The sequence below is a fragment of the Ambystoma mexicanum genome, chromosome 4p, assembly GCF_040938575.1.
Source record: "Ambystoma mexicanum isolate Mex_15411 chromosome 4p, UKY_AmexF1_1, whole genome shotgun sequence".
NCBI lineage: Eukaryota > Metazoa > Chordata > Amphibia > Caudata > Ambystomatidae > Ambystoma > Ambystoma mexicanum.
This window is the reverse complement of record NC_090927.1, coordinates 908,391,526-908,404,268: the sequence shown is the minus strand read 5'-3', so window position 1 is coordinate 908,404,268 and position 12,743 is coordinate 908,391,526. Positions and strand designations below refer to the sequence as shown.

The following is a 12,743-nucleotide window of genomic DNA, read 5'->3' as shown; positions in this document are numbered from 1 at the left end:
CCCCGAGAGTAATCGTCGATGACCTTGGCGCCACAGGCATCGACGTCTTCTTCGAAGACGACACAGGATCACGCGGTCTCGAGCGCGTCGAGAACCGGGATCTGGAACGGGCATGGCGAGAACGGCTACCCTTGTCCGAGCGGGACCTCTCCCGCGAGCCGTGCCGACCACCCGAGCCCAAAGGCGTACGGGCGGTGTCTCTCGACCGGTGCCGACCGACCCCACTCGGAGGCGCAGACGGACCGGTGCCCTGCGATTCCAGAATCGCTAGCATCTGCTTCCCGAAGGAAGCCCATTCCTCCGGTGTCGCTTGCATGGAGGGATAAGCGACCCGCCGACGGGCGGAGTCCTCGGAAGAGGACGGGGAAGGTGACCTATGCCGGCGCTTCCTGGAATGCCTAGAAGAGGCGGAGGAGTGGCGAGACCGACTCCTGGAAGGAGACCCACCGGACTTCTGACGACGATGCAGAGCGTCACCCCTCGAGTCATTGGTCGAAAGCCCCGCAGACCTCGACTTCCAGGGCTTAGACACCCGACCTACCGACAGTTTCTTCTTGCGTTCTCGCAAGGCCTTCGCAGTGAGCGACTGGCAGTCGACACAGTCGTCCGTATCGTGGGCCTCCCCGAGGCACCAGAGGCAGGCGTTGTGCGAGTCTGTGACCTACATCTTGGACCCACAGTCCCCACAGTTCTTGAAGCCCGGTCGAAGATGAAAAAGACATTGCCACAAACAAACCGAACAGGTTCAACGAACCGAGAAAGAAAACAGTAACTCCAACGAGTCGAGGCGTACCGAGATTCACGAAGCGAACACGTTCGCGGAAAAAACGGAACTGAGGCTATGGGCGTCGTGCGTCCTACTTATCACATCGGGTGACGTCAGCCGTCGGAGGAGGTCCTCGGGGACGGCGCATCAACGTCATCGACGCAGGACGCAGACGCCAAAGATTTTCCGAAGCAGCACAGCTGTGGTCATTACCTGTCATAGATATGGAATACGTCAGAGGACCCAATCACCCTCGAAATGCATACTTGGGGGAGAGGGTTAAATACGCTGGCCTCACATGGCACATCTAAAGGCTGCTTCACTCATTTGTAAAAAGTCCAAGGGGGAGAGGAAATGCAGCTCCTATATGAAAGTTTGGAAGAGGCATGCGAGGAAGAAACTGGCACAATAACCAACATAGGAGACAAGGTCACAAAAATGGCATAACATTCAGTTGCCGAGATCGGTAACAATCAATCGCTATATTTTATCTACAAAAGGCTGGATGGGAAAGGTACTACAGTCAATGAAAAAGGATGTTCTAACAATCAATGCACTGATGAGATCATATTTGTTTTTTAGGTTGCTAAGTGCGACCCGGGATTCGAACCAGTGTTGCTCTGTGTCTTGCTTTCAAGACAAGCGAGTTGCCACTGAGCTATACTAACCTTCCTAAATGCACTGGAGAATATAGACCAGTCATACCTTTAGAGGTAAAGGTCTGGCTAATTTTTCCATCCCTGTAATAACAGCTCATTTGCGACAGGTCACAGTGAGCAGGCATTTTTGCAAACCGCTGCAGAACGATGAAATATGTCACATGCAGGTCTTGCACTTTATGGGCAGCAAGGAGGTGAACTTCCATTGATACCTACTTTACAAATGTAAAATGGGTGCGTCTGGAGGACCGGGAAATGATAAGGCAATGCAAATGAGGGACACGTACAAACACTAATGGAGCATCCTGGTTTAGACATAAAATGCAAGTCACTTACTCCTGTAGCCATCTGCCAATGTTGGAGTTTGGACCCCTGAAAAATCAGAGACAAGTTAAACTTTCCATGTTCATTTTGACTTCGCAAGTTATTAGAGAGATGCCTACTTAGCCACTTCCCGTTAGATTCTTGTATTTTTGCATACATGGACAGTGATAACATTTGTAAGGAGGGGGCATCACTGGAAGAGATGCTAAATTTCTATTGGGAGACACATGAGTTACTCTTCGATGTAGTTTTACACTGTGATTACATGGCCTTCACAAATGCAAAGACTGGCAGGGTTTCCATTGTCTTTCACAGGCCTGCACAAGAACCATGGCCGGAGGCAGCCCGTGCACTGAACTGCCATATACATTCCTATAAAAAAACATTTGGGAGACCTTGCATGACGTCATGGCATTTATTTCCCTGAATGGGCGCTGGAAAAAAGACCCGAGCAGGAAAACACGTCTATGCACCACTCCCTTTGCCTGACTCGGGCTAAGGTTAGAAGGCAGATTCTGCCACTTGCCCAATTCAGAGGTGTTAGGGGTGAAGGTAGATGCTAGACCCCTGACCTGTGCAGCACAATCAGTGCCTGGACGGTGCCTTTTGCAGAAGATGTCACCAAAGGTAAGTACAAAGGTGTGTGGGTGTGTGTGTGTGTGTGTGTGTGTGTGTGTGTGTGTGTGAGACAGAGACGTGAGCATGTGTAGTTACACATGGACGGGTGTGTGTGAATACTCTTGTAATATGGAGTCTGTGCAGGGGGTTGGGTGTGTGTGTGTGAGATATAATGAGGGAGGGGCTTAGGGAGGTTGCGGAGATTGGCTGGCCCGGGATGCTGTGGTTCAGGAGGAATGGGGGTAAATTGGTAAATTCCAGCATGGTCAGGTTTTCTTAATGTGGTATGCCATTGCCAATATTACTGGCATTATGGGTAAAGACGATAAGAGTGGGATTACCTGGGGTAACTGGCCTATTGTTTGCAGAGGCATGGGCATTTTTTCAGACAGAGACCTGGTAATAATAATGGCAACAGGGGCAAAAAAACAAAAAAAGCGTTCTTATGTGGGGGTACTGGCCTATAGTGGCAGTCTGCATTGGCATGTTTTTAATACTCACTGGCACTATGGGCAAAACCGGCAGGGATATTACCCTATATTGGCACAACTAGAATATCCATTTTCTTACAATTGCATTACTGGCATGAGTAAAGCCAACATGAGCAAGTGCTTATGTGGGAATACCGGTATATAGTGGCACAGTCAGCATGAACATGTCCTCTTACACTAGCAGCATACTGGGATATATTGTGTCCAAAGGCATCACGAAAATGTTTAGGGATTGATGGTTTGTATTGTTGGTAACCTATCATCGGTTATCTTTATGCATTACCCTACAAAACCAAGTGTAAATTGTATAGCTTGGTAAACAATATTTCAAAAAAGTGTGCTTTAAAATGCATTTAAATCTATTATTTTAAACAATTTCTAGGGAGGGGGAACCTCCCAAAACACCTGGTTTAGTTCGGGCTCCATTGCTGCGCTGAGTCGCTTGCACAAATTCATGGGAAATACTTAGGCCCGTGCAATGAAACAAATCGGCCCGTCATCACTACCTCGCAACCTGTTGCAATTTGCCATTCTCTTTCCCGGTTATAAGAAGTCAGTCAAAAGGTTATCTAAATCCCTGTAGAACTTTGCTCGAAGAGTCAGTCGGGTCATGCTAACGAAATGGGATGTATACAGAGAGAGATCATCTTGGTCAAGTCCAATCTCCCCCACCAAGATAGTAAAATGTGCCCAACTAAATGTTGATCAACTTTTATAAATCTCTTTTCCATGATTAATGTCAACATTTTATGCAAGGGCCTAGTTACGCGAATGTCTAAATATCTATATGAATTGGAGACCCACATCTGCTATTAAAGAGAATGGAATGACTTCTGCTTGTCAATGTTTCATTTGTAGGTGGCCAATTTAGATTGTGTTCAAACTATTCCCAGACCTTTTGGAAAAGATCACTTTGGCTCAGACGCCATCAATAAAACTTCATCTACATAGGCAACAACTTTATATTTATTTGATTCAACAGAAACACTTTATACTATACACGCCTTGTTAGTAATAAGAAAACCCAGGACTAGGACTTAACAGTATTAAGTGAAAAATGATTGAAGACTGGCATCAGCACTTGCTCTTGACAAATATACAAGCTCTAGGTTGGCTGCACAATACTTTAAACATAAAAAATAGTAGAAGGAGTCCCATTTTGGCTCATGTTACATTTTTAAATGTGGACACTCCACCTCTTTCTGGTCCTAGTCCTGCCCCCTTTCCATGTGCTTAGATATAAATATACATTTGCTATAAAAAAAACTTTGATTTTATATCAAATGTATATTTTAATAGGAGTGTTCTCATTTATATTAGTTTTGATATAAGTAAATATGCATTTTATATAAAATCTAATAAAGATGGGAGCAGCGCTCAACGATGTTGCTCGGTCGAGCACAGAGAGTGAAATGAACTCTGAAGACAGGGACTGTGAATCTAGGGCTTTGCAAAGTGAAGCATTGAGGACGTTACAGAGGGGTTCTACTCGGGGTGATAGGATGCAGATCTATATTTTATATCAAATTGATGAGCCCCCAAAGTTTTTGATAGCAATTGTACTGAACCCCAATAATTATTTTATTTATAGAAACGTTTTGGAAAGCGAAAAATTATAACAAACATTTTGGATATCTTTTTAAAATAAAAATGTATATATAAAAAAGTAATTTTTATATATACATTTATATCAAAATCAATATATAAAAATCATATTTGTGGCTATGCAAGTGTATACAAAATATTTAAATTAATATTTTTTGATATAGCAATATCTTAATATAATATATTCCTTTACATTCTTTACATAAAATTCCCCAGAAATATTGCCAAAAATATTTGATATCAATGTTGTATAAAAATGTATACCAATGTTATATGAACTGGCTTTGATACAGAGTGTAAATAATGAAAAGCAGTTTACTTTATAAGAAAATGGTGCTTCCTAGAGCCCATACAAAAGTCAAACTATTGTTTCTAAGGGGTCTACAGCATCTCATTCACAGCATACATGTGTCCATCTGCGACCCACCAAAGAGCTGTGAATCAACACTTCTATGGAGGTGTATATCTACAAGGCCTGGGTAATTCTAAGACTGTGCTGACACAGAGCTGCATTCTATACACATCAGCAGAAAGCACAGGTGGGCTTTATATTTAGCTCGCCTGAATACAGGGTTTTTGTGCCATCTGTATAAACAAAAGCCATCCATGTACATACATGTTTACCAACTAAAGCCAATGGTAGTTAGCAAGGCTATTTTTAACTTATGACTTAAGGCTGACACAGGAAACAGCTGCAGGCTGAAGTTAATTTTAGATGTTGCAATAAGGCTGCTGGGAGCTAACTATTTACAAGCTACGGTGGATGTCACTCGCTAATTCTTGCAGAGTATGCAGGAAATAGAATTCTGTGCTTCTGTTGATAAGATAAATGGCATTGGTCCCAGGAAGCATCTGCAGGGGTTAGGTTATTTTTAGATATTGCTATAACACATAGGAAGCCGCATGCATGAAATAGAATGCTGCATTTATTTGATAGAAACCCATTTCTGCAAACTAAGCAGAAATACATAAATCTGTGCATTGTTGCTAATGAAACAACATTGAGCTTTCACCCATTAAAAGGGGTCTCCGACTCCAGCATGCAGTACTGTCGACCAAAGTGTCAGAATCCTAGATTAATGCACCCCTGCAGACAATAGCTAATTGACCTGGGACACTTGATTGCAAGTCTACAGGGTGCCTTCCTTCTCAGCTGGATTTGATCATGGATCTGTGGACACTGGGGGAACCCCTGCAGAGCCTTTTAATTGGTAGCTAGGCCTGCTGTTTATTCAGAGTTTAATTTCAACAACAGCAAAAAGGAGTGTTTGGGGGTATTCCAAAACTTGAATGTATTGTTTTTGTATTTTCTAACCTTTCTGACTCATGCCATGATACAGGCTGTGTATTTTAACTAAACAGCTGTGTGCTTTTAACCCCTTGACATTACCTCCGTAGTGCCAAGGACAAGATAGCTCGTCCTTTTTGGCACCTTGTTTTGTGTGATCCCTGCAAAGCAGGGATCACACAAAATTGTAATCCAACCCCCGGGCTATGTGAGGGGGAGGTCTCCCTCACTGCCAGAGGGCTGGATTACCTTCAGTTTCACATTGGCGTGCGTAAAGCACACCGACGTGAAAGTGAAAGTAATTTTCAAGGCAGCAGCCATTTCGGGCTGCTGAGGTGAAAACACAAGGTGAGTCTCAACCTTGCTCCCCCTCGATCTCCGGCTGTATTTCAAGTCGGAGATCGAGGGAGGTGTCGTTGGAAAGGGGAAATTCTCCTCTTTCCAACGACACCTTTTGTGAAAGCATTTCTGGGCGCGGAGAGGGCACAGAGCGCTCTATCCACGCCCAGCAATGCCCACTAGACACCAGGGATCTGTCTGAGAGGCGGGGGGGGGGTGGGGGCTGCTTACAGTAAGCAGCCCTCTTTCCCCCCCGGCCCCCAAAGCATGGGGGCACATATGTGTAGAGCCCTGGAGGCAGATGGCTTATCTGCCCCCAGGGAAGGGGGCAAATTGAAAAATTAAAAATTAAAATGGAACGGGGATGTAGGGTTGGGGTGTCACTAGGCACCAGGGATTTTTTTTTACTAATGAAAGGGTGGTGGCCCTCCCCCTCCCACACCAAGCGGAAAGGGGGGGCACCCCTTGTAGCCCTCCCTGGGGGCAGATTTCTGCCTCCAGGCAGGAGTACATGAGGCGGCCCCCCATCTAATTGGAGGGGGGGCCACCATGAATAAGTGTGCAGGCCCCCAACGGATGGGGCCTGCAGGTTAGGCCCCCCCTGGGGCAGATGGCTGATCATCTGCCCCCAGGGAAGGGGGCAAAATAAAAAAATAAAAAAGGGCGCTTTGGGTGGGAATGGGGGCCACTAGCTACCAGGGATTTATTTTATGGAAAAGGGTGGTGGCCCTCTCCCCAAGGGGAAATGAGGGCACCCCTTATAGCCCTCCCTTGGGGCAGATATCTTCTCCTAGGAAGGGGCATCTGACCCTAGGGAGGGCTGCATGAGATGCCCCCCTGCATTTGGTGCGGTGGAGAGGGTCACCCCCATTACATTAGAAAATTACCTGGCGGTTTAGGGTGCCCCTCAGCCTGCCCTAAAGTGCAGCCTGCCATTTTCAATTTTTTTCTGTGTTTACCAAACTTGCCTTGGTGCAGAGGGGCACATTGGTGTGCCAATCTGGCCCCCGAGTGCCCAAACCTTACTGCCCCACCCACTGGGGGGCCTGTCCCACAATTTTTGGGGGCCCTCCCCCCCCTCCACCCCAAAAGGCGGCGGGAGTACCTCACACAGCTGTTTTTAGGAGGCCCAGGGAGGCCAGCCTGAGGATCCCCCGCCACCCATTTGGGGTGAGGGGGAGAGGGCCACCAAATATTGTGGGACAGGCCCCCCAGTGGGTGGGGCAGTAAGGTTTGGGCACCCCGGGGCCAGATTGGCACACCAATGTGCCCCTCTACACCAAGGCACGTTTGGGGCAAACCTTACTGCCCCACCCACTGGGGGGCCTGTCCCACAATTTTTGGTGGCCCTCTCCCTCCTCACCCACAATAGGTGGCAGGGGTACCTCATGCAAGCCTCCCTGGGGGAAGATATCTGCCCATAGGAAGGTGCAAATGGGTTTCAGTGGTGGGTAGGGAGGGGTGAGGTTCAGTAGACCACCAGGGATGGCTTGCAAGGGGTGGGGGGGGCATACTTGAAAATTATTGATTTGTTTTTGCTGGTGTGACCGTAGGTAACATGTTTTTTGTTTTGTTTACAGCTTTTTCTATTCGAGCAGCTGCAACCTTGTGCGAGTAGTGTTTTTTATTATTCTATGGTTAGGGCCCACTGTCAGTGGGGTCGGTAAGACTGGGGCTGGATTGTTGGTGGTGTGGGTGGGAATGGGCAGTCTGGGCAGATATGTTGGTGGGCTGGGACACAATTGCAGGGGCAAGCCACAAATTGCCCCCCATGTCAGCAGAACATTGGTGTTTCCCTGGGAGCGATCCCTCCCACGTGGGTTGTCCGTCTGCAAGCCCAGGCTCCACCTCTGGCTGTGCTACGTTACAGATGTCACCTCTGGGGAGGAATGGGGATCCTGCCGGGGCTCCATGGAGCTGCTGCTGTACTTAGGGGACAGTACACCCACATGGTACATGGATGTCCAAGGCCAGGGACATCACCTCCATCCGTCCTGGAGTTGCAACTGGGCTGCATTACAGCTTTTCCCTTCGGGGAGGTATTGGCACACTGCCGGGAATCCCTGGTGGGAAGAATCTGTAACGCAGGGCAGCCAGGGCTCCAGCAAAGTTGGTGCTAATATCCCTGGCCTTGGGCACCCTTCTCCCATGTGGGTCTTTGCCGGGGGTTATGGGTAATAAATTCTGGGCCGATTTTCTTAAGTCAGACCTCTGTGGATTCCCACTGGTGTCCTCTTTTGTAAATACATGGGCTTCCCTGTTTTCCTTGCTGGCTTCGACACCCTAGGCCCAAATCTGTAGGTTGCCCACATGAACAAAATGTGCTGTGCCGAAAGGCTTGGTGTTACCACTGGGTTACCCTTTTCCTTTTGGGGCCCCGGTAGGTGCACCCACACATGTGAGGTACTGTTTTCATCGGGACGCGGGAAGGTAGGCCATGGGTTGTTGGCGGTGTGTTTCAGTGGGTGGCCAGAGTGAAATGTCTGAGAATTGTCTTCATTTCCAGCCAATTTCAGAGACATTTGCCTGTGTCCACTCACCGAAACACGAGGTCTGACTTGCGGGAAGCGGGCCAGAATTTATTACCCAGAATCCCTGACAAAGTGAAAATGCATGGTGTTCCGAGTATTCCTTGGTGGCTTGGGCAACCTAGGCCCAAATCTGTATGGTGTGCACATTAGTCAAAATCCTGCAATCCTGATGTGCGAAAAGACTTGGGGTTACCCGTGTTTTAGGCTTTCCCCTTGACGCCCAGGTAGGTGCACCCACACATGTGAGGTATCGTTTTCATCGGGGCACCTGTGTGAACGCAGGACGGTAGGCCATGTGTTGTTGGAGGCGTGTTTTGGTGGCTGAGCCGAGTGAAATGTGCGAAAAATTTGAGTTTTTTGCCACATTTCGGACTTTGCCAGGGTTTCTGGGTAATAAATTCTAGGCCGATTTGCGCAAGTCAAACCTCTGCGGATTCCCACAGGTATCCTCTTTTCGGAAATGCATGGGGTTCCCTGTTTTCATTGGTGGCTTGGACACCTTAGTCCCATATCTGTATGGTGTGCCCGTCTGGAAAAATCATGAAATTCAGCTGTCTGAAAAGACTTGGGGTTGGGGCGTTTTTTCCCCTTGGCGCCCAGGTAGGTGCACCCACACGTGAGGTACCGTTTTCATCGGGACACCTGTGGGAACGTGAGAAGGTATGACATTTGTTGTGTTTGTGTGGTTTTCATAACGTTTTGACCCATTTGCTAGTGCACTTTGTCACACAACCCTTTCATTTCCTAAATGTGCCCTACATTTAGTCGCTGCTTTAGGCACCATACACTTTTGTAACCTGCACAAGTAACCTACCCTTGAAAAGGTCTGCCTGTGCTCTTTCCAAAAATGTATGCTTGCCGTTCCTCACTAAATTGGTCTTCCTGATTTACACATGCCAAGTACGTCTGTTCAGGCCGTAAGCATAAAATTCCTGTGTACCATGGCTCAGTGTTTGGCTTGTGGTATTGCTTGATTTGTGAAACAGTACAAAAAATGTGTGCTTTCCTAACTGCAAGCGTCGGGGAATGTAGTGGAGCATTGTTTTTCTCAAAATTCATAGAAGCCATTGCTGTACCAAGCCAACCATGTCCACCACATACCTTTCTTTTGGTCATTTTCCTGCTTTTTCCCCTAAGTATGGCATTTTCCCCTACCTAGTTGTTGCCCGACCTGCGCAAATCACCCCTTCCTAAACTTGGAATTTTGTCTACTTCAGAAATGTATGCCTTTCTGTCCTCCAATTCGGCTTTCCTACCCTTTTCTTCCATTCCGTCCACGCATGTCCAATTGGCAAAAATTGCCAAAATCGCCTACATCTCACAAAACAATTGATATCCACATCAGAATAATGTATTTTCGTTTCCACTCAACGTGTTCTTGAAAGCCAGGAAATTGGGGAACTCAGCACAGCAAACCATTTGTTCCTAGCTCTTACAAGGAAAATACCACAGGCTTCTTTGTACATCATTTTATTGGCATTTCTTGAAAAAACACAACATTTTCTCCATTTTTGGTTATTTTCTCTCACCCCTCTACAGCAACCTAAGATTACTTGGTGGCGTTGCGACCGCCTACATGTGGGGAAAAAAAGGGGCCAAATTTGGCCGAGATATCTCGTGTAACAAAAAAGTTACAAGGCATTGAATGGCGACATACAGAAATCACCAAAAAAGGCCTTGGCACTGGGGGGAAAAACCCATAACACTTTTAGTTTGAAAATGTATAGTTTACTTAGAATGCTCTGTGGTTATGCAGGTCAGTGATGATAGCGCATAGATGTCGTTAGCACCGGAATCTGTTTCTGTGTGTGTGTGCATGTTTTTGAGATTTTCACTACCACGCTTTGGAAGAAGTTGAAAATGTGTAAAGGGTTTTGTAAGTGTTGAGTGTTTATAGCTCCGCTACACAATCAATCAGAAACTCACACAATTAGACACTCACACAATCAGACAGTTCAATATTAAAGCTTGGACCCCACTCCTATAGCCGTTCCAACAAAATTAAATTAAACATTAAATAAACCCTGACTGCACTTGTCGGGCTCTTGTCTTTTTGTGGTGCAGCTTATTTGCACATGCACAATGCAGTGTTTTAGCATCACAGTGCCGATAAAGTTGATGAAATATTTTTAGTGTGCAATGTGACGCTAGTATTGGAGTATTCACCAAAGCTCACATGTTGCGCAAACAGTATACCCACGATTTATTGAGACAAAGTACTAGAGTTTTAGGGTGGCCAGTGCCAGGGTTTTATACCAGGCTCGTGAGGTTTGGGGATGTGTAAAAGTTGGCTTCTGTGCAAGGGCCGGTTTTAGATTGTCCTGGATTCGTTTTGGACTTCCAAGTAGGTACTACAGTTTTATTTTATTTTGCATGCAGAATGGCACAAAACAAAATGTGTCTCTGCTCTGTCTGCACGGAGTGCAGTTTGTTGCCCCACACCTTGACATGTGAAAACTGCATTGTCAGCTTTAAAACAAAAGTGTCATCTAGAGGTGTGACAGGACTTTTACAATAGGTTTATTACTTTTGCAATGTTTATACAATCTTGACAATGTGGGCAACAGGATGGCGCAATTTTGGCAAATCAGGCACTGTGGGACTTGAAATTTTGCCAAGATTACACCTTTGATGAAGTGGTATAGCTGAGATTCTTCTATATAAACTGATTGAAATTTCAATTTCTTAGGGGCCCTGTACCTGTTTGGTACATTGGATTTAATATGTTAATGCGACATTGCAACACGCTGTGCGGTGCAACAGTTGCAATATTGTTGGTGAATATTGTAAGGTGCTAATGCTCCCTGTGTAAAAGACACTTTATTCTGAATCTTTATTTTTTATATTGTATTTTTAGTGACATTGTGTACACCAATAGATGGATGGCACAGCCGGCAGCGTCTCTGGATGTGGATTGTGGCAACCAACAACCAGCAGCCATTGGATTTATGGCAAATGATTCATCTAATGCAACACAAACCATCTGGTTAAGGGGCCTGCATAACCCACGGAGGAGGGGAGGAGGGGGGTCAGTCACAGTTCAGTTTCAGAATGACCTATGGTGACACTTTAACACAGGTGAACCTATGGGGCAGTTCAAAGATGGAGATTTTTGTAAATTTCTCAATGGTGCTCGGAAATCAGTTTTCACGGGGATGTCTCCGCTTATGGATGCAGGCCCAAGGAACTGCCATGGATTTCGGTGCTCTGTTGTCACAAGGGGTTATATATTTGGGAAAGCCCTGCAACCAGGGCTCAATCATGGAAAGCTATAGATGGTGGTATTGAACCCCAACTGGCGTTGCTGGGGTGAGTCGGATGCCACAAAATTTAAGTGTGAAGCATGGTCTTGTAGGTTTCAACCGCCTCACAATTTCACAGAGCCCCTCCCATCTCTACCTTTAAATCATCTAGGTCACAAAGGCGATGTACCCGTCCTAGCTGCGTGTCTGAGAGCTGGTTGTTTGAATCTAAATGTTTAATCTTCATTGCATTCAAGCTTTTGCTCTCTGCATGGACCCGATTGTGCACAATCTTTTTTCCTTTCTGTATTAAAAATGTTCTATATAAATAAAATATTTTGTTCAGAATCATAAAATGGGCTGGCTCTTTATTACGTGTTCCTTTTAATTATGTATAACGCCACCCATCGCTGGTTGATTTTATAAAAAAAAGTTATTCAATTCGGAGAGTAACGCTATGATTGTGCTGTGGGGCCAGCAAACCAATACGGGGTAGAGAAACAGTTTCTATGTTTTTAATCACACGTTAGTTGAGATACTTCCAGATGCTGGCTTTTTCATTTTCAGAGCTGATGCTACAAGCTCCTAACATACTTCCATACCCGTCAACCACCTGTCTTAATACTTCCAATAACTTCATGCCAAGCATGTTTGCCCCATAACAGCTAAACAAAGACGCAAACTAGGTGCTGTAAACACCACATTTTTATTAACATTAAACAGTTTTCAAGCACATTTTATAATTTTATTGTGCAATAGTTAAATTTAAACTTTCATCACATTACATAAAAATGATTTTTTGTTTTAAAAATGGAGATCATGAATTAAGACGTAGACAATCAATTTTTATACAATTCATAAAACAGTAAAACACTTTGTA

General features: G+C 45.6%; 1 protein-coding gene across 1 annotated transcript in view; it reads right to left on the bottom strand.

Moving 5' to 3' along the window:
* Positions 1-12,512, bottom strand: part of LOC138452873 (ras-related GTP-binding protein D-like) — a 309,285-nt gene extending 296,773 nt beyond the window's left edge. Inside the window, exon 1 of the mRNA XM_069605222.1 lies at positions 12,466-12,512. Within this exon, the coding sequence (XP_069461323.1) occupies positions 12,466-12,512 (47 nt within the window). The remainder of the gene's footprint in view (positions 1-12,465) is intronic.
* Positions 12,513-12,743: the final 231 nt, after the last annotated feature.